Source organism: Lolium perenne, chromosome 5, assembly GCF_019359855.2.
Source record: "Lolium perenne isolate Kyuss_39 chromosome 5, Kyuss_2.0, whole genome shotgun sequence".
In the NCBI taxonomy this organism is placed as follows: Eukaryota; Viridiplantae; Streptophyta; class Magnoliopsida; order Poales; family Poaceae; genus Lolium; species Lolium perenne.
Genome location: NC_067248.2, coordinates 239,406,380 through 239,428,138, shown reverse-complemented (window position 1 = coordinate 239,428,138; position 21,759 = coordinate 239,406,380). Strand labels below are relative to the sequence as shown.

General features: G+C 43.4%; 1 protein-coding gene across 1 annotated transcript; it reads right to left on the bottom strand.

Moving 5' to 3' along the window:
• Window positions 1-559: 559 nt before the first annotated feature.
• On the bottom strand, window positions 560-7,336 carry LOC127302401 (probable E3 ubiquitin-protein ligase ARI7). The gene is made up of 15 exons (XM_051332850.2): window positions 7,041-7,336; window positions 5,741-5,862; window positions 5,347-5,449; window positions 5,171-5,261; window positions 4,428-4,600; window positions 4,193-4,294; window positions 4,002-4,090; window positions 3,398-3,505; window positions 3,188-3,278; window positions 2,928-3,017; window positions 2,179-2,226; window positions 1,895-1,966; window positions 1,697-1,790; window positions 1,487-1,625; window positions 560-1,097 (listed from the first exon to the last, which is right to left on the bottom strand). Exons 1-15 carry the CDS (start codon window positions 7,206-7,208, stop codon window positions 917-919), a joined length of 1,671 nt encoding a protein of 556 aa, XP_051188810.1. The 5' UTR covers window positions 7,209-7,336; the 3' UTR covers window positions 560-916.
• Window positions 7,337-21,759: the final 14,423 nt, after the last annotated feature.

The following is a 21,759-nucleotide window of genomic DNA, read 5'->3' as shown; positions in this document are numbered from 1 at the left end:
AGCGAAACGAACCAGGGTCACGCGAGCACGAAGTAGATTGCTCCATCTTCCTCGACAGCACGCATCATCAAGCGGAAAATGGCACTTCTGCCTGCGGTTACCAGAACAGTTTGAGCAAGCGCTTCCAAAACTCCACCGACATGGGGAACGAGGGGCGCTAGGAGCCATTGGAGAATTGCGTGCCTTTCTGTTTCTGGCCCGTAAACTAATAGGGATGCCTGATCGCGAGTGGCCCAAGAAGACATTGTCTCTTTGTAAGAAAAAAAAAACTAACCTACCGCGGGATTGTCTCTTTGCTGCATTGCTGTGTCCGGAGGTTACAACATTTTTCGCTATAGTTCACAATTTTTCACAGATTCAATATAAATATTTGCAAAACGATCTTGCATTTTTTTTAAATGCTACGTGTTTTAACAGATTTAATAAAAAAACATTGCAAAATGATATTGCATTTTGAAAAATGATGCTTGCACAGGAAAAATGTTACTTTCCATTGACCATATTTTCACACCGAGGGGATCCACTCACGAACAGTGAACGCGACAACAGTCAAACCGGCTGACATCAACCAGATGAACCTTCTACTATTTTTGCGACTATATATAGTACTGTAATAGTATTGTTGCATTAGACACGTAAAAGAAAAAGATATTCGAGTACTGTAGACCACAACAGCTAATGCCAGACTCCCCCAGCTGTTTGTCCCTTGCTACCTGTACACCGGCACACCTCTGAAAGCTCTGCTTCATGGCATACTGCGTGGACTTAACAAGCATCAGGACTCGCTATACAAATTCTGGTGAGGAGCCTCTGCAATTCCCCTATCAATCTCTAACTTCCTATTTGCTAACCCCAACCATCGCAGACTTCTGCAAAATTGGGTTGACTAAGTGCGCAAGAGCAGCGCATCTGAATGCTAGCGGGATGGTCTTGCCACCTTATTCCTACCAGACTTGCTTTTGGCAGATGGTTTCTTGCAGCTAGCACCAGTGTTATTCCTCGATCTTTTCTTCGAAGTCGACTGGTCCGCACCATGCACATCCTCCAACCCTTCTTCCAGTGCTCGAACAAGGTTCTCGAAGAAGGTGCGGGTTACTCTGTAACAAAAAAAAAAAGGTTAGCCACTGTAATTTAAAGTTACCTGAGCCGTCACAAGATGTTGGTACATGGCATCATGCATGCACTTCAGTGAAATGAAAAGTGACAAAGAGGCGTATGGAACATCAACATTGACCTAAACACCAATTCAAAATGCTTTGCAACCTGCATAACTCTACATCACATGATAGGATCTTTGCACTGATCAGCCCAAAATCATCACCACAAATCAAAAAGGAAAAAATGCCCAAAAACCAGCTAAATAAGGAATTTGATAGGATCAAATAGAGTGCAAGAAAGGCTAAATTAGCAAAAGTTAGTAATTTTGTCCAAACATATACTGCATGTAATTGCAAATGTATAGTGATCAAAGACATCTTGGAAATACCTTGTTAGATCAACAAGTTTCACGCGAAATTCGATGAAGTCTTTTAATGTAGGAGAAAGGTTGTTTGCATTAGGTAAAACTGCATGAATATCCTTCTCGGCACATTTATGAAGGCGCTCCAAACCAGACTCAGCTTCGCCTATAATATCAGATTTTATGGCTGTGTCAAGCACACGATAAATCTTAAATTGTAAGCTAAAATAATTCTACCTTGGAGGTACACAAAAAATTCATTCTTGACTTTATCTTCGAGATAATACCCATAAGCATATGTCCATTGTAGCACTCGTCTGCAATCTACAATCTGTCGCAGTGAAGGATGAGAGGGTAGGTGCATCAGAAATATGAAGTACTTGTCAAAATTACAAAGCCAGTTCACGACCATTATAAGATGACATATAATTTAACCTGTGACCACGCTTCAGGTATGAACTTTAGTTGGGACTCTGGTATTCCAAGGATATCACTTAACTCCGCAAGCTATAGTGAGAATAAAAGGTCAGCCACAACTTGATAAAGAGTGTAAATGGAAATAAAACAAGACTTGAACTGCAGGAGCCCAAGAGTGGCAATCGTTCACCCTTGTCAGTTAAATTTGCCATTTAATTGAACACAGCAACAACAGGCTTGTGCTCTGACATAATTTTAAGAGGAAGGGAAGCATGGCACAATGTAAGGTTTTAAATACTCACATTTTTAATATCGAACTTCTGCAGATCTGCTTGTGCCTTCTGCCTCGACTGTCAACAGGCAAGACCCGAAAAGTAAGAATCCAAGGCGTCATACACAAAAACTCATGCTCATACTTCACAGTTCAAACAATTTGTGCTTTGTAGTAAACACACATATAGAATAAACTGCGATCACTAACAGGACTGCATAATCACGAGTTTAGATGAAATGAAAAATCAATTTGGTAAGGACATGAGAGACGGAACTAATAGTTTCAAGCAGAGAAATAAAATTATATCCTGAGATTCTTATCTTAACATTATTACTGTAACAAACACTTGTTTAGGCCAGTTTTCAGAGAAACAAAACCTCTCCACAACAGCCAACTTTATGGAGTTAGGCACATCACACATGTTTGAATTATAATATTAAGGAAATGTCAAATGTGCAACCCTAAACTCGATCCGACCAGTTAGTGTAACATGCCAAGTCGTCAACCCTCTAATAATATAGGAAGTATTAAAATGGAATGTGTGCTCCAGTGCTGAGTGCTGACTAGCACTCAGTTAATAATGAGGATCCAATGTAGCGTCTGAGACGGTCCAAAAACGAGGAGGTGAAGTGAATGGTTCGTACAGTCAGACCTTGGCTAGAGTTCAGGGTTGAAAATGTGGACTTGTCTATAATAAAACAGGACAACGTACAATGATGAATATCGTAAGAAAAAGGGATTTCAGATAATGAGATGACAGGATCCTGAAGAGCATACCTTTTGGTTGGACACCCAGCGCTCATAATAATGCGTGTATCTCATAATTGAGTTTTTAGCCTGTTCTCTCTTTGCTTCAGCTTCATCAAACTAAAAGTAAAGAAAATGAGATGAAATAAAAAGGTAGACCAACAACAAAATGCAGAGTCAAGGAACTACAAAATTGAGTAGCATGCAATAACAAGCTGCCCTTTGGATAAAACCACAGAATGTGATTCTTTCTCAACACACAAAAGGATAATGTCCAAAAGAAAACATACTAAGCCTTGCTGCTTTGCTGATTCATAGCGATTGCAAGCATTGTTGCCACCTGTGGTACTTCCGTGTTCTGACCATGGACCTAGACACAACCTGTGATCATGCAAGTACACCAGACCAAAGAAATCACATGAGTTCAAAGCAAAATATCCACTTCTCAGCAGCAAAACAGAGAGTATGCAAACAAATAAGCTTAGGAGACAGGGGCGTACCAGCAAAACTGATAACTGCAAGGAGGACGGCACGTCATATGCATGCACCCATGATTCTTCTCTATTGGTTTTTTGCATTTAGGACAGGGCTTTGAATTAGCTATTATCCTGGAAAATGAATCACTTCAGAGATAGTTTTAATGTTTCCTTATGTATGCAGAAATACGAAGTATTACACACCAGGAATAATCAAAGATGGAATGGGTCAATTACAATGAAGACTTAAGTGCAAGGTACAGTCTTCAAATTTCCACTGCTGTGTCACAGGTTCTGAATACTAACAAACTGCATGTTTTAGTTGTCATCTTGCATTAAGCGAGTCACCAGATGTTCTAACCAGTAACAAGGTTGGATGACCTTTAACTGCCCACATAGCACTTTCACTGTTGTGCCAAGCAAGGGTGAAAGTACCACGTGAGTGAACCTCTACATCCTGGACTAGCAGGACCAAAGTGACTTAACCAAAGACTAAAATGTTTGTTTTCAAGTACTAGGACCTAGGAGACAACAAACTTTTGTAGGTTCAAGAATCAAGACGTCCAATAAAACAGTAGCACTAACTGAAATATCTTATGGAAACAAGAAACTATGTGCTATAACGAACCAATTCACATTCTCAGATTCTGCACTGTTCTTTAATATCCATTTTGAGACAGTCTCACAGCTAACTGGTCGATGAGTTTCCTCTGTACACTGCATATAATAGGAAAGGTGGCATTGTAAAACAAAATTCTGGAGTAATAATATAGATACAACCAGATACTGTAAAAGCTTAAACCAAAATAAAATACCAACATTCCAGCAGAAGCTGAATCTGCACATGCACGAGACATCATAGTTCCCGTCACCAAGAAACTCCACTGCACAGGTACAATCAGGGGCTGGACACCATTTTATCTGATAATTAACATAATATCATAAATAAAATAATCCATAGCATGCAAATGATATAAAATAAACTCTTTGAAACTCTTAAAATTAACCAGTTGCCCACAAACAAGACAAGTGCTGGGCTGGTTCAGGGAATTACCTTCTTGCTATCTTCAATGTACGAGCGTAATAATATTTGTTTGTACTTTACTTTATCCTCATCTTTAGCCAATCTATTAATGGTCTCTTCAAGAACCATGGCACTACAAGATGGCTCAGGGCACCGCAGAGCCAGACATCCTGGGCCATCATTTACTGAAGCACTAATGTACCCTGCAATAATTACCTATTTTAGCACTAGAAAGTCCATAGTTCACTACAAAAAAGGAGGACGCAGAATATAAAAGTGGGCGAGAGAGCATTTGCATTTATGTCGACAAGCATAACATATGAAGCTAAAAAATATTGAATTGAACTGACTGTCCTTAGTTAGGCCTCTTTGTAGAGATTTTTTTATATATTTTTTGGGTAAATACTGGAAGGTAGAACTTCAATCCTTAGACTCCTGTTACCTATGTTAGGTAGGCTATGCCACAATGTGACAATTGTAGCCATGCTTCCCACTACATCGAAACAAATAGCATATTACACGCATGCAAAATGCTTAGCGGGCTGCCTAAATGAGTGTGCCATGCACAAACACGTGTCTGCTTACATGTACCAACATCACAAGATGAGACATCGGTATGGACATTTGTGGTCTTATTTAACATCGGTAACATGCCCAAAATCCGCCTTTTAAACCTTATGCATTTATCTATGGTTTATATTACTAATATTAATCAAGTTGGATATGCTGAGAGAGAGAGAGAGAGAGAGAGAGAGAGAGAGAGAGAGAGAGACCTTCCCAACATTCATGACAATAGTAGTGAACACAACTAGCAGAGCTCAGTGCACTTGTGGAATATCCTTCAAAACATATTCCACAAGTTAGCTGCAACCAAAGGAACCATCAGAACCAAAACATGCAGCTAAGTCACACATTTAACCAGATATGACAGAGCTGATAGAAAAGGTACCATCTGGCTGTCAGGAAGAAGAACCCCATTTGCAGGCAAGCCAACAGATTTACGGACACGTTCTTCATCTGCGAACCACTCGTCACTCAACTTGCTAATATTCCTGAACAAAATCAAGATAGAGAATCTACCCTTTTAGTTCACAAGTCTTCCAACTTTGCAACAATTAAAAACAGAATCTTATATGCATTTAGCACAATTTACATAGAAAATTGTTAAGACATATTATGTCCACTAAATCTAGTAAAACTCAGAAATTTGCTCAAGATGAATTTTTCATGTTCATTACAACAAAATTAGAAACACAATCGGAAATAAGATGTACTGGAACATGTAACTTCCTTACAATAAGTTTAAGCTTGCACGTCACATAATTTTAGGAAGAGGAACTGACCATTTGTATTGTCGAAGGAGGATGCATGCTGATTCTCTTGGAATTGAAAATACTGAAGATACCCGTGTTATGCCTTCTTCTTGCCGCTCATGTATATCTCTTTCAGTTAAGATGACATATCTCTGTTTGTAGTGAACGAGAACACATTATCTTTGAGTGACTCTCAGAGCTAAGAAAAGCAAATGAACATTGAGGAAAGAACCATCCACAGGCATCCCATGATTTAACAGAATAATTCTATCAACAATAAGTCAATAACGCTGCTTGCAGAACCTCGAAACCCATCCACCGTTTAGTAACATTGAGTGAAGAAGAAGAAGCTACGACTAAAAAAAAACATCTTATTTCCTAAGCTTCATGGTGAGTGTCTGCTTATAGGGTCATGGTATTTTTGGCAGGTTCTCTACGCTCGTGTCAAGTAGCGACACTGCTAGCAACGAGTCGCTATGCTTTGCAATTGGCATCCCAAAAAATAGCGTGAATCCTATAAAGACTTAGCCCTTGGGCCACTAGGACCGGACAACGCTGACCACGTAGCACAGGTTACAGATATCGGGTTCCGACAAAATGTGGCCTAAAATAACAATGGGTGTTCAATATCTATTTTTGGCAGGATCTCGACGCTCGTAGAAAGTAGTGACACCGCTAACAATGAGTCGCCGTGCTTAGCAGCTAGCATTCCAAACATGGTGAAGCCTAAAGACTCATGCTTGGACCACTAGGCCCCGACAATGCCTACCGCCTAACACAGATTGCAAACATCGAGCTGCAACAGAGCGCGGGCTGAAATAACTAATCGTTGTACATTATCCGTTTATTCCCAACAATATAAGCCGCTTCTCGGCGAAAAAAACTCGCGACACCGTGCAGCAACCTACCGCATTGGAGGAGAGGCACCCCGTCATCACGCCTGATCTCACAGCATCTACCGACAGCAAGAATACAAGATACAGAGCATGCGCTCGGATCCCCGCCCATTTGCCCCCTGCGCCAGAACTGAGCAGCATAAAAAACCACAGACCGATTCACTCAACAGACTTCTTCCTCAGCAAGAAGGCTCGTCCCCCCAATTTCGCACAAACACTCCAGGCCCAGGACGCCGCCGCCGCCGCCGCCAACAAGACCCGCCCCCACCGTTCGGCCGCAAGAACCCCAAGAAGACCCTTCCCCCCTCGATTGGGCAACCGGCAATCCAGGACGCGGCCGCCGGCCCGCCCCGCCCCGAGATTCCGCGCATTCGCATCGTGGAACTAACTAGCAAGAAGACAGTACGACGGAGGAGCGGGAAGATGGCGCTTACCTTCTCGCGCATGTCGGCGATCTCATCGGCGACCTCGTAGTCGTCGCCGCCGCAGTCAGATTCCTCCTCGTCGGCGCTGCTCTCCGTGTCGCTGCTGATGTAGTAGTAGTCCCCGACGGCGACGATCTCCGAGTCGCTGGCGCCCCGCAGCTCGTCGTCGGAGTCCATCGCGGCGCGGCGGGGATCGGCGGCGATCGGGGGTGGGGGATTGAGGTTTTGGGGTGGTGGGGAAGGCAGGGGAGGAGGTCTTCCTTGTTGGAGTCAAGCCGACGGCAGAAAGCGCTTTGGTTCGTGTGCGTGCGTGCGTGTGTGGTACGTGGCGGTGGGCCCGAGGATGGGGAAAAAAGCGAGGTGAATCTATCTGTGACAGCGATACCGGGCGGTAATTTCGGGGTTTCCAGTTAATGATCCCGGCTTTGTTCGTAGTGGTGGTTAAGGTAAGGACGTCTCTATTATAGCAAAAAAAAAAAAAATTAAGGATCTTCATCGCCTTGATGCATTTTAGTCACTAGATAGAAGTGTTTGTTTGAGCCCGATACATTTGTTTTCCAAAAAAAATTCGTTGACAAAACAATTTACATAGTGCGAAAAATAAAAACACGAAAGTATAAAAAGACCATGCCCTGCTAAAACCCTAAAACTAACCTACGTATGTTGTCGCTTGGGCACCTGGGACAGGTCGGCGAGGTTTGGGATCACCCATGGCCAATCGGTAATCGGCGGAGCAAATGACGGTGCGGCCAGTGGTGGAGGTGGAGCGGCCGTTGCTGCCCACGGGTCCCACGAGGGTTGAGGAGGCGGCACCAAGGCCTCAACGCCAGCTGAAGGCGTCTTCCTCCGACAAGCCTATCGACATGTGCTCGACGGCGTACCGGGGAATCGGCTTTGGCAGTTTCGATATAAGGATGCCTAGCCTCGTCGCCTCCTCCTAGTTCAGTTCTTCCGGCAACTCGATTTGCCTGCCCTCCTCCGGTGCCATCTGAATCTCGTGGAACACGTTGGCGACAAAGGTTTCTCCTCCTTCACCCTGATCTGAGGTTTCTCCTCCTTCTTCACCGGCGACAAGGACGACGTGTGGTCGTTCTTCTTCTTCTTCCCCATGGCGAGGCGGCGAAGCGATGTGGCTATCGATGTGTTGGGAGCCAACGTGGCCGGGAATAAGGGCAGGATGTTGTCGGTGCACTTTTAAGGACGATCCAAGTCGTGTACCATTGATGGCGTCGTAGAATACTAGCCGCCTGCCAGACCTGGCGCGGCCGCTGAAGATGTAGCGCGCCATAGATGGTGGGCGCATAAGGTTGCGGTACGCGCAGGCGCAGAAGCGAAGAGGCCGAAGCATTGCGGCATCGCGCCTGCTGCCAAGAGGGGCCATGGCAATAGGGCATGGGCACGCGCTACGTCCACACCGTATCTGGGCTGACGCATTCACGGCGCAAATTTAGGCCGCGTTTACGTCTCTGCGGACAAACAACTAGGATGGGTTGCAGACTCATTTTTGGCTGGAGGCAAACGGTCACTTTAATTACATCCGTTTGCGTTGGGCCACTGTAGATGCCCTAAGGTGAAAAAAGACAAGAAGAGCTATGGAAACGAATCATGGTAAAATAAGTCCTTTATATACGAATTATATAAAGCGAGAATAGGGAGAGAAAAAAAAGGACAAATGGTCATTTTTTGAAACTTAGGCTCAAAATGCACCACATCTAAAAAGAATCGCAAAATAGTTTCGTATACCATGCTGTGGAATCATCATCGTCATTTGGATATGTTCTAATTATCACAATCTCTTCAACACCATCAAAGAACAAAATAGTTTCGAATGGAATGGCACATTCGGGGAACCGTATTTATCCGAGAAATCTGAAACTTTGTCCAGCTGTATCTTTTAGTATGTAGTTGGCCGGCGTGATGGAGCTCTAGGAATCCCGAAATTCCAAACACATTCTGATGCATTTACCATCACGCTGTGCCCAAATAGCTCAGTTGTATACCTCAAGCAAGATCATTGAGATGCCTTCGGTCATCTGAACCGTACATTCACCTTCAGTTAATGTCCGTTGCAGCTAGCGAGGCCTTTGAGCACGGTGTGTCTTGTTTTATTTTGTGCTGGCCTTTTGTTTCTTTCCTTGTAGGTTGATTTCCTCAACATCTTCTACTCAGGGAGGCTCACTTTCCCCCTTCCTCTCTCTCTCTCCTCCCCTTTCCTTGAGAGACTCTCCAGAGAGGCCGGGCCGCTCCCGAGCCTTCTCTGGCGGCTCTGCCGACCGGAGATGGCGAAGGAGGGGTGTCGGAGTAGTTGATAGGGTTAGTTTTCTAGGTTTTGGCTATATGCCAGTAGTTTGGAGTAGGGCTCAAGGTGGTCTGGATCAGATCTTGAGCATTCTGTGCTCGTGGCGGCGTCTTCTCGAGCTCTGGCGGTCGGAGAAGGTCAGATCCGTCACCCCCAGGGATCTCCGTGTATAAGATCCGGATCTGCTACCCCTGGATCTTGGATGCTGCGATGCTATCTCTTCCTCCTCTGGCCGGACATGGAGGCGAGGAGAAGAGGAAGAATGGAGCCAGCATTTGTGATCCTTGTGGTAGGCGGGGGTCTTCTTCTAGCCTGGCGTGTCGACGCCTCGTCGGGCTTTCGCCGCCAAGCGACTTCACCGTGCTTCCGAGGTGGGAGATGGTGCAGCCTGCTTCTGCGGCGAGCTCCCGCAGCAATAAGCGTCATGCCTGCCTCCTCTTCTCTGGAGGTCAACCAACTCCGATGCTTCTCTTGGCCGGCCCCGGTGGCGAGGGAGAAGAGCAGGTGGTAGTTGGTCTGGCCCCCAAGCAGAGGAGGTGCTTCTACTCGATAGCTGCGGATGCTTCAGCAACTCCGTCGTTGAGGCGGCGTTCATCCTGGGAAGCTTCTCAGCCGGGGACCTATGCCGGCGTCACTGCCTCGCCCCTGCATCTAATGGCCGACTGGCGGCCCTTCTCCAGGAGTTCTTACTTCCCAGAGACCAAGAAGTCCGAGGGGAAGCAAAATCGCTCCTGCCACGACGCTGGGCCAAGTGGTTCGTCCCCCGGCGCCGGTGTCAGCTTGGTGGCGGAGCTACTCGACGGCGTGCTCCAGATGCGGTGCAGAGCTGATTGCTTTTTCCAATTTTCTTTTAGGGTCTTCTCTGTAAAAGCTTGGGCCTTATCCAGAATTCCCCTGATCTGTAGGAGCTTTTCTGCACTTTGTAACCACCGCTTCATTATTCAATGCAGCTTCTAGGGTCTCCGGACCCTACCCCTGTTCAAAAAAAAAACATCTTCTACTCTTGATAACTGTTCATGGCTTTATTATTTCAAATCAGGGTGTTTTGCGCTTAGCAAATATCACTGGCGGCTACATGCATGCATTGCTAGTAGGTCTTGACTAAACAAACCATATCTCGATCGAAAGCCCATTGCCACCATTAGCTTGTTCGATGATCATTTTGTCCTCGCTGGGCCGTTTTGCTCTTCCCATTCTGACACCATTTAACTCAAAGTCGATTTTTCGACCGCTGATGTTACACAAATATGAGAAGATGCCAGATTTTTGTGCTCACTGCGGTATGATTGGGCATTGGTATGAGGAATGTGGAACGGGCGAGCATGATCCAAATTCTTTTGAATGGGGGGATTTTATCCTGGCAGATGGTGGCAGAGGTCGTGGGAGAGGCCGTGGTCAAGGAAGAGGCCGAGGGAGTAGAGGTGAAGATATGGCTGCTTGTGGAAGAGGTAGAGGCAGAGGTATGTTTACATCGCATGCGGGGGCTGATCCGAGAGGATCATACCCTACTGATGAGATGGACTATGAGGACTTCTCTCCTCACAACTCAGCTGCGCGTAAGCGTCTAGCTTTGAACTCGTGTGTGACCGATGGTACATTGGTGGATGGAAAAACAGGAGTGGGTGTACTGGATAAAGTGGCTGCGATTGAGGATCGTCATGGTTCAGTAAAGGACACAGATAATGACCTGCTTGCTACTCCACAGAAAAATGCAAATAAAAAGAAAGCGAGAAAGGATGGGGAAGGTTCACAATATGATACAAATACTGAAGGATCGGCGGCCTCCCTCGAGGAGGACCGCCGGGAGCAATGAAAATATTAGGTCTCAACTGCCACGGTCTTGGCGGGGCCGCGGCAGTGTTATCGCTTCTGGATGTCCAGAAGCGTAGAGGGGCTGATGTCATTTTCCTCTCAGAAACTCATCTAGATGAATTCCCTGCGGAGTGTCTGCGCAGACGGTTAAGAATGGATCATAAATATGTTGTTAGGAGTGATGGACGCAGTGGTGGTCTCATGTTAATGTGGAAGAAGGAAATTGGAGTGGATCTACTGTTCAAGTGTGATAATTATATTGATGTAACTATTGGCAGAGGAGTGGAAAACATATGGCGTTTCACAGGGATGTACGGTGAACCAAATGGGAGAACAAATATATGACTTGGGATTATCTGAGGAACCTGCATGCGCAATGCACTATGCCATGGCTGGTTCTCGGTGATTTAAATGAAATTCTCTACCCGTTTGAGAAACAAGGAGGTAATCCAAGACCTCTCCATTTTATGCAAGCTTTCCGTGATGCCTTAGTGGACTGTAATTTATCTGACCTGGGCTATGTCGGGGACAAGTTCACTTGGCATCGGGGACATATAAGAGAAAGGTTGGACCGTGCTTTATCTAATGAAGCATGGAATAACAAATTCCCACATGCAGTTTTGGAAAACCTTCCATACTGCAAATCTGATCATCGCCCTATTCTTCTTAGTTTGGAAGAACAACTGGCTCATGAACACTTGGGCCCAAAGGTGCTCCGTTTTGAAGCTAAATGGCTGAAGGAAGCCCAGTTTAAAGACATAGTGCAGCAGGCCTGGGAGCAGTCGGGCACAGATTTGAGTAATACCGATTTGGCGGGAAGGCTCTCAGCGGTCCACAATCAACTCCATAAGTGGGATCTCTATACTTTGCAGAGATCAAAGAAAAGGATCAGAGCTGCACAGAGGGAGCTGGAACAGGTGGCAGTGGATGATCTGACAGATGAAAATATTGGGAAACAAAAACAATTAGCTTTGGAGATTGAAAGGCTTCTTGAGCAAGAAGAAATTCATTGGGCACAGAGGAGCAGAGTGAATTGGTTACAATTTGGGGATAAAAATACTTCTTATTTCCATAGACCTGCTAGCACAAGAAGGGAGCGGAATAGAATTAAAAGACTGAGAAATGATCAGGGAGCCTGGCTAGAAGGAACTGCTTATTTGAATCCTATGATTTCTGATTATTTTACTGGTCTGTTTTCAACAGAAGTTTATGACACTGACCCAGAACTTCTGAACAAAGTTAATCCCCGGGTAACTAATGAGATGAATGAGGTACTTCAGCGACCGTTCTCCCCAGAGGATGTCAAAAAAGCTTTATTCTCTATTGGTGATATGAAGGCGCCTGGATCTGATGGCTTGCATGCTATATTTTTTAAAAAATGTTGGCACATTATTGGTGATATTTTAACTCAAGAAGTTCTTGCTGCAATAAATAGTAAGGTGATCCCGGAGGGATGGAACGATACAGTCATAGTTCTGATCCCTAAAGTGGAGAGTCCTGAAACTATAACACAGTACAGGCCCATCAGTCTCTGCAATGTTCTATACAAGGTAATATCAAAAATGATTGCTGTGCGGTTAAAATCTTTTCTTGATGAGATTATTTCACCGGCTCAGAGTGCTTTTGTTCCTGGTAGACTTATTACAGACAATATTTTAGTTGCTTATGAAAGTATCCATTACATTAAGAATAAGAAAGAAGGAAAAAATGGGTATTGTGCAGTCAAGCTCGATATGCATAAAGCCTATGACAGGGTTGAGTGGGGTTTCCTAGAGAATATGCTTACTAGGTTGGGATTCCATCAGAACTTTTTTCAACTTATTATGGCTTGTGTTAGTTCAGTGAATTATAAAGTAAGATACAATGATCAAGAAACACAAGTTTTCCTTCCTACTAGAGGTTTGAGACAGGGGGACCCTCTATCCCCATATCTTTTCTTAATTTGTGCAGAAGGATTATCAAGTTTATTGGCTCATAGAGAGGAGGTTCGTGGCATAGAAGGAGTAAGGGTGTGTAGAAATGCACCATCAGTTTCACATCTATTATTTGCTGATGATTCCCTGATTCTTATGAAAGCAAACAGAGTTAATGCAACCTCGTTGAGACAAGTGCTTGAGCATTATTGTGCAAATTCTGGACAGATGGTGAGTGAGGCTAAATGTAGTATATTTTTCAGTCCCAATGTTGATGTACAAGTCAAAGAGGAGATGTGTACAGAACTGAATATCATGACTGAAGCCCTATCAGACAGATATCTGGGGTTGCCTGCTATGGTGGGGATGAAAAGGAGTGATCATTTTATGTATCTTTTGGAAAGAGTTATCGCTATTTTGCAAGGATGGAAAGAGAAATTGCTATCTATGGGAGCAAAGGAAATATTGTTGAAGGCTATTATTCAATCAATACCGGTTTTCGCAATGGGAGTTTTTAAAATTCCAAAGAATATATGTAAGGACATTACTGATGCTATGGCTGCGTTTTGGTGGGGAGATACTGAAGAACAAAAGCGTATGCATTGGAGCTCATGGTGGAAAATGTGTATTCCAAAAACAGAAGGAGGAATGGGTTTTAGGGATCTGCACGCCTTTAATCTAGCTATGCTTGCTAAACAAGCGTGGCGATTATTGACAAAACCTGACTCTATTTGCGCACAAGTGCTCAGAGCAAAGTACTACCCCTTAGGCGATCTCCTTAATGCTGGCCCAAAAGGGGGTTCATCATTTACCTGGCAAAGTATTGTAAAAGGTATCCAAACATTCAAGAGATGTCATATCTGGCGTGTGGGTAATGGGCTAAATATCAATATTTGGAAGGATCATTGGATCCCTGGTAACCTGTCAAGGAAAATTGATTCTGCAAGAGGACAGAACCTTCTCCGAACTGTTAATGAGCTAATTGATCCCTATATTGGGTTATGGGATGAAGAGTTGGTAAGGGACACCTTTCATCCATTGGAGGTTCAAAAGATTCTGGAGATTCCTATAAGTCCAAATCTAGATGATGATTTTGTGGCTTGGCATAAAACAAAGACCCATATTTTTCTGTTAAATCTGCTTACTACACTGAATGGGAACATCAGTACCGGATAAAGATTGGAAGAACTGATGGACAAGGGACATCTATGAAGAACCCGGTCTGGGATATTCTCTGGAAGCTAAATTTGCCATCGAAAATTAAAATTTTTGGGTGGAGGGCTTTACATGGTTTGATCCCGGGTGTTGGGGTACTGGAAAACCGTCACATTAAGGTTTCAGCCCAATGTCCAATTTGTATGCAGGGGTCGGAAGACATACGACACCTTATGTTTACCTGCTTGAGAGCGAAGGAAATCTGGAAGTCTCTGGGGTTAGAAGTGGTGATCAATGAATTCATATGTTTAGATAGATCGGGGTCTGTTATCTTAGAGGAGATTCTCAGAAGCAATGTTAAAAAGTCACCTGTTCTTGGACAACTTGGGCTACAGGAAACTATCCTAGTTGCTTCATGGTACATTTGGTGGCAACGAAGAGAATTTGTTAAAGGTGAAAAGGTGGCGCCACCAGGCCGATCAGCTTTTTCTATACAAGCTTTGACACTAAATTTTGGTATAGCAGCAAAACCCTCTGTACCAAAACAATTGCGCTGGACGAAACCCCCTCGGAACAACTATAAGGTAAATATAGATGCATCATATTATCCTAATGGCAGGGGTGCTGTGGCTGTCATTATCCGTAACCACCTTGGTGAGGTCATTTCGGGTGGGGCATGGCCAAAGCGTAATCTGTTGGATGCTAGAGTAGCGGAAGCGGAAGCACTTCGACATGGCCTGTTGTTGACTGAAAACCTGGGATGTTCTCCAGTTGTTGATGAATCTGATTGTCTTGAATTGGTTGAAGCTTGCAATGGTGCTGATCTGTGGGGCCTTATACACCAATTTTGGTTGACTGCTTTCAAATTGGACAACGTATAGTGTTGGAGATATGCCCAAGAGGCAATAATAAATTAGTTATTGTTATATCTTAGTGTTCATGATAAATGTTTACATCCCATGCTATAATTGTATCATCCGAAACATTGGTACATGTGTGTTATGTAAACAACAAGGAGTCCCTAGTAAGCCTCTTGTATAACTAGCTTGTTGATTAATGGATGATCATGGTTTCGTGATCATGAACATTGGATGTTATTAATAACAAGGTTATGTCATTAGGTGAATGATATAATGGACACACACCCAAATGAGCGTAGCATAAGATCAAGTCATTAAGTTTCATTTGCTATAAGCTTTCGATACATAGTTGCCTAAGTCCTTCGACCATGAGATCATATAAATCACTTACACCGGAAGGGTACTTTGATTACATCAAACGCCATTGCGTAAATGGGTGGTTATAAAGACGGGATTAAGTATTTGGAAAGTGTGAGTTGAGGCATATGGATCAATAGTGGGATTTGTCCATCCTGATGATGGATAGATATACTCTGGGCCCTCTCGGTGGAATCTCGTCTGATTAGCTTGCAAGCATATGATTGGATCATAAGAGATGACATACCACGGTACGAGTAAAGAGTACTTGTCGGTAACGAGGTTGAACAAGGTATGGAGATACCGATGATCGAACCTCGGACAAGTAAAATATCGCGAGACAAAGGGAATCGGCATCGTATGTAAATGGTTCAATCGATCACTAAGTCATCGTTGAATATGTGGGAGCCATTATGGATCTCCAGATCCCGCTATTGGTTATTGCTCGGAGAGGAGTCTCGACCATGTCTGCATAGTTCGCGAACCGTAGGGTGACGCGCTTAAGGTTCGATGTCGCATAAGTAGATTCGGAATATGAGATGGAGACCGAAGTTTGTTCGGAGTCTCGGATGAGATCCAGGACATCACGAGGAGGTCCGGAATGGTCCGGAGAATAAGATTCATATATGGGAAGTCATTTTCAGGGTTACCGGAAAAGTTCAGGATTTTTCGGTATTGTACCGGAGGTTCTAGAAGGTTCCGGAGGGTACCATAGTGGGGCCCTGATACGTCTCCGACGTATCGATAATTTCTTATGTTCCATGCCACATTATTGATGTTATCTACATGTTTTATGCACACTTTATGTCATATTCGTGCATTTTCTGGAACTAACCTATTAACAAGATGCCGAAGTGCCAGTTCCTGTTTTCTGCTGTTTTTGGTTTCAGAAATCCTAGTAACGAAATATTCTCGGAATCCGACGAAATCAACGCCCAGGTTCCTATTTTTCCCGGAACCATCCAGAACACCCGAGAGCCGCCGGAGGAGCCACAGGGGCCCCACACCACACCCTGGCGCGGCCAGAGGGGGGCCGCGCCGCCCTATGGTGTGGGCCCCCCAGAAGCCCTCCCGCGCCGCCTCTTCGCCTATATAAAGCCTCCGTCGCGAAAACCCTGATGCGTTCGACGAAAACCACAGAAACCTTCCAGAGCCGCCGCCATCGCGACGCCAAGATCTGGGGGACAGGAGTCTCTGTTCCGGCACCCTGCCGGAACGGGGAAGTGCCCCCGGAAGGCTTCTCCATCGACACCGCTGCCATCTCCACCGCCATCATCATCACCGCTGCTGCTCCCATGAGGAGGGAGTAGTTCTCCATCGAGGCTCGGGGCTGTACCGGTAGCTATGTGGTTCATCTCTCTTCCATGTACCTCAATACAATAATCTCATGAGCTGCTTTACATGATTGAGATTCATATGAGTTTTGTATCACTATTCATCTATGTGCTACTCTAGCAATGTTATTAAAGTAGTCCTATTCCTCCTGCACGTGTGTAAAGGTGACAGTGTGTGCACCGTGTTAGTACTTGGTTTATGCTATGATCATGATCTCTTGTAGATTGCGAAGTTAACTATTGCTATGATAATATTGATGTGATCTATTCCTCCTACATATGCATGAAGGTGACAGTGTGCATGCTATGTTAGTACTTGGTTTAATCTGTTGATCTATCTTACACTATAAGGTTACTTAAATATGAACAAATTGTGGAGCTTGTTAACTCCGGCATTGAGGGTTCGTGTAATCCTACGCAATGCGTTCATCATCCAACAAAAGTGTAGAGTATGCATTTATCTATTCTGTTATGTGATCAATGTTGAGAGTGTCCACTAGTGAAAGTCTAATCCCTAGGCCTTGTTCCTAAATACTGCTGCGTTACTACGCTTGTTTCTTGTTTCACTGTGTTACTACTGCTGCAATACTACCACCATCAACTACACGCCAGCAAGCTATTTTCTGGCACCGTTGCTACTGCTCATATATATTCATACCACCTGTATTTCACTATCTCTTCGCCGAACTAGAGCACCTATTTGGTGTGTTGGGGACACAAGAGACTTCTTGCTTTGTGGTTGCAGGGTTGCATGAGAGGGATATCTTTGACCTCTTCCTCCCTGAGTTCGATAAACCTTGGGTGATCCACTTAAGGGAAAACTTGCTTTCTGTTCTACAAACCTCTGCTCTTGGAGGCCCAACACCTGTCTGAGGAAAGGAGGGAAAGTAGACATCAAGCACTTTTCGGGCGCCGTTGCCGGGGAGGAAAGGTAAAAGGCACTCATACTCCGGTTCCAGGTAAAGTACTTTTCTGGCGCCATTGTGTTTGTGCTCGAAGCTATTTCCTTTAGATCCTGCAATTGCATCTTTTTGTTTCTTGTTTACACTAGTAAGGCATAATGGACAACATCTGTGAGCTTTTTATTCTATTTCCTGAGTCAAGACATGAATGGTTTAATGCGAAAATTAAAAAACCCATGGAATCTTATTTGCATGCTAGTAGCAATGATATTAGTATGAACACTTTGAACACCATTGTTGCTAATGATATGGAAAATTCTAAGCTTGGGGAAGCTGGTTTTGATGAGCATGATCTTTTTAGTCCCCCAAGCATTGAGGAGAAAATTTTCTTTGATGATACTTTGCCTCCTATATATGATGATTATAATGATAGTAGTCTTTTGTTGCCGCCTGTTATGGAGGATAAATTTGATTATGATTACAATATGCCTCCTATATTTGATGATGAGAATAATAATGATAGCTACTTTGTTGAATTTGCTCCCACTATTACCAATAAAATTGACTATGCTTATGTGGAGAGTAATAATTTTATGCATGAGACTCATGATAAGAATGCTTTATGTGATAGTTATATTGTTGAGTTTGCTCATGTTGCTACTGAAAGTTATTATGAGAGAGGAAAATATGGTTGTAGAAATTTTCATGTTACTAAAATACCTCTCTATGTGCTGAAATTTTTCAAGCTACACTTGTTCTATCTTCCTATGCTTGTTACTTTGCTCTTCATGAACTTGTTTATTTACAAGATTCCTATGCATAGGAAGCATGTTAGACTTAAATGTGTTTTGAATTTGCCTCTTGATGCTCTCTTTTGCTTCAAATACTATTTCTTATGAGTGCATCATTAAAACTGCTGAGCCCATCTTAATGGCTATAAAGAAAGAACTTCTTGGGAGATAACCCATGTGTTATTTTGCTACAGTACTTTGTTTTATATTTGTGTCTTGGAAGTTGTTTACTACTGTAGCAACCTCTCCTTATCTTAGTTTTGTGTTTTGTTGTGCCAAGTAAAGTCTTTGATAGTAAAGTAAGTACTAGATTTGGATTACTGCGCAGTTCCAGATTTCTTTGCTGTCACGAATCTGGGTCTACCTCCCTGTAGGTAGCTCAGAAAATTAAGCCAATTTACGTGCATGATCCTCAGATATGTACGCAACTTTCATTCAATTTGAGCATCTTCATTTGAGCAAGTCTGGTGCCATTTTAAAATTCGTCAATACGAACTGTTCTGTTTTGACAGATTCTGCCTTTTATTTCGCATTGCCTCTTTTGCTATGTTGGATGAATTTCTTTGATCCACTAATGTCCAGTAGCATTATGCAATGTCCAGAAGTGTTAAGAATGATTGTGTCACCTCCGAATATGTTAATTTTTATTGTGCACTAACCCTCTAATGAGTTGTTTCGAGTTTGGTGTGGAGGAAGTTTTCAAGGGTCAAGAAAGGAGGATGATATACTATGATCAAGAAGAGTGAAAGCTCTAAGCTTGGGGATGCCCCGGTGGTTCATCCCTGCATATTTCAAGAAGACTCAAGCGTCTAAGCTTGGGGATGCCCAAGGCATCCCCTTCTTCATCGACAAATTATCAGGTTCCTTCTCTTGAAACTATATTTTTATTCGGTCACATCTTATGTACTTTACTTGAAGCGTCTGTTTGTTTTTGTTTTTGTTTGTGTTTGAATAAATTGGATTACATCATGCTTGTGTGGGAGAGAGACACGCTCCGCTGTAGCATATGGACAAGTATGTCCTTGGTTTCTACTCATAGTATTCATGGCGAAGTTTCTTCTTCGTTAAATTGTTATATGGTTGGAATTGGAAAATGATACATGTAGTAATTGCTATTAATGTCTTGGGTAATGTGATACTTGGCAATTGTTGTGCTCATGTTTAAGCTCTTGCATCATATACTTTGCACCCATTAATGAAGAAATACATAGAGCAGGCTAAAATTTGGTTTGCATATTTGGTTTCTCTAAGGTCTAGATAATTTCTAGTATTGAGTTTGAACAACAAGGAAGACGGTGTAGAGTCTTATAATGTTTACAATATGTCTTTTATGTGAGTTTTGCTGCACCGGTTCATCCTTGTGTTTGTTTCAAATAACCTTGCTAGCCTAAACCTTGTATCGAGAGGGAATACTTCTCATGCATCCAAAATACTTGAGCCAACCACTATGCCATTTGTGTCCACCATACCTACCTACTACATGGTATTTTCCGCCATTCCAAAGTATATTGCTTGAGTGCTACCTTTAAAATTCCATCATTCACCTTTGCAATATATAGCTCATGGGACAAATAGCTTAAAAACTATTGTGGTATTGAATATGTAATTATGCACTTTATCTCTTATTAAGTTGCTTGTTGTGCGATAACCATGTTTCTGGGGACGCCATCAACTACTCTTTGTTGAATATCATGTGAGTTGCTATGCATGTTCGTCTTGTCTGAAGTAAGAGCGATCTACCACCTTATGGTTAAGCATGCATATGTTAGAGAAGAACATTGGGCCGCTAACTAAAGCCATGATCCATGGTGGAAGTTTCAGTTTAGGACATATATCCTCAATCTCAAATGAGAAAATTATTAATTGTTGTTACATGCTTATGCATAAAAGAGGAGTCCATTATCTGTTGTCTATGTTGTCCCGGTATGGATGTCTAAGTTGAAGAATAATCAATAGCGAGAAATCCAATGCGAGCTTTCTCCTTAGACCTTTGTACAGGCGGCATAGAGGTACCCCTTTGTGACACTTGGTAAAAACAGTGCATTGTGATGATCCGGTAGTCCAAGCTAATTAGGACAAGGTGCGGGCACTATTAGTATACTATGCATGAGGCTTGCAACTTGTAAGATATAATTTACATGATACATATGCTTTATTACTACCGTTGACAAAATTGTTTCATGTTTTCAAAATCAAAGCTCTAGCACAAATATAGCAATCGATGCTTTTCCTCTATGGAGGACCACTCTTTTACTTTCAATGTTGAGTCAGTTCACCTATTTCTCTCCACCTCAAGAAGCAAACACTTGTGTGAACTGTGCATTGATTCCTACATACTTGCATATTGCACTTATTATATTACTCTATGTTGACAAATATCCATGAGATATATATGTTACAAGTTGAAAGCAACCGCTGAAACTTAATCTTCCTTTGTGTTGCTTCAATGCCTTTACTTTGAATTATTGCTTTATGAGTTAACTCTTATGCAAGACTTATTGATGCTTGTCTTGAAGTGCTATTCATGAAAAGTCTTTGCTTTATGATTCATTTGTTTACTCATGTCATTACCATTGTCTTGGATTGCTGCATTCACTACATATGCTTTACAAATAGTATGATCAAGATTATGATGGCATGTCACTCCAGAAATTATCTTTGTTATCGTTTTACCTGCTCGGGACGAGCAGAACTAAGCTTGGGGATGCTGATACGTCTCCGACGTATCGATAATTTCTTATGTTCCATGCCACATTATTGATGTTATCTACATGTTTTATGCACACTTTATGTCATATTCGTGCATTTTCTGGAACTAACCTATTAACAAGATGCCGAAGTGCCAGTTCCTGTTTTCTGCTGTTTTTGGTTTCAGAAATCCTAGTAACGAAATATTCTCGGAATCGGACGAAATCAACGCCCAGGTTCCTATTTTTCCCGGAACCATCCAGAACACCCGAGAGCCGCCAGAGGGGGGGCACAGGCCCACCACACCACACCCTGGCACGGCCAGAGGGGGGGCCGCGCCGCCCTATGGTGTGGGCCCCCCAGAAGCCCTCCTGCGCCGCCTCTTCGCCTATATAAAGCCTCCGTCGCGAAAACCCTGATGCGTTCGACGAAAACCACAGAAACCTTCCAGAGCCGCCGCCATCGCGACGCCAAGATCTGGGGGACAGGAGTCTCTGTTCCGGCACCCTGCCGGAACGGGGAAGTGCCCCCGGAAGGCTTCTCCATCGACACCGCTGCCATCTCCACCGCCATCATCATCACCGCTGCTGCTCCCATGAGGAGGGAGTAGTTCTCCA

Coding starts and splice junctions, on each gene's coding strand:
- LOC127302401 (XM_051332850.2), bottom strand. CDS start 7,208: ATGGACTCCGACGACGAGCTGCGGGGCGCCAGCGACTCGGAGATCGTC. Junction 3,018..3,187: donor CAGCAAAGCAGCAAGGCTTA/GTATGTTTTCTT, acceptor CTTTACTTTTAG/TTTGATGAAGCTGAAGCAAA. Junction 2,227..2,927: donor GCTGGGTGTCCAACCAAAAG/GTATGCTCTTCA, acceptor GCCTGTTGACAG/TCGAGGCAGAAGGCACAAGC.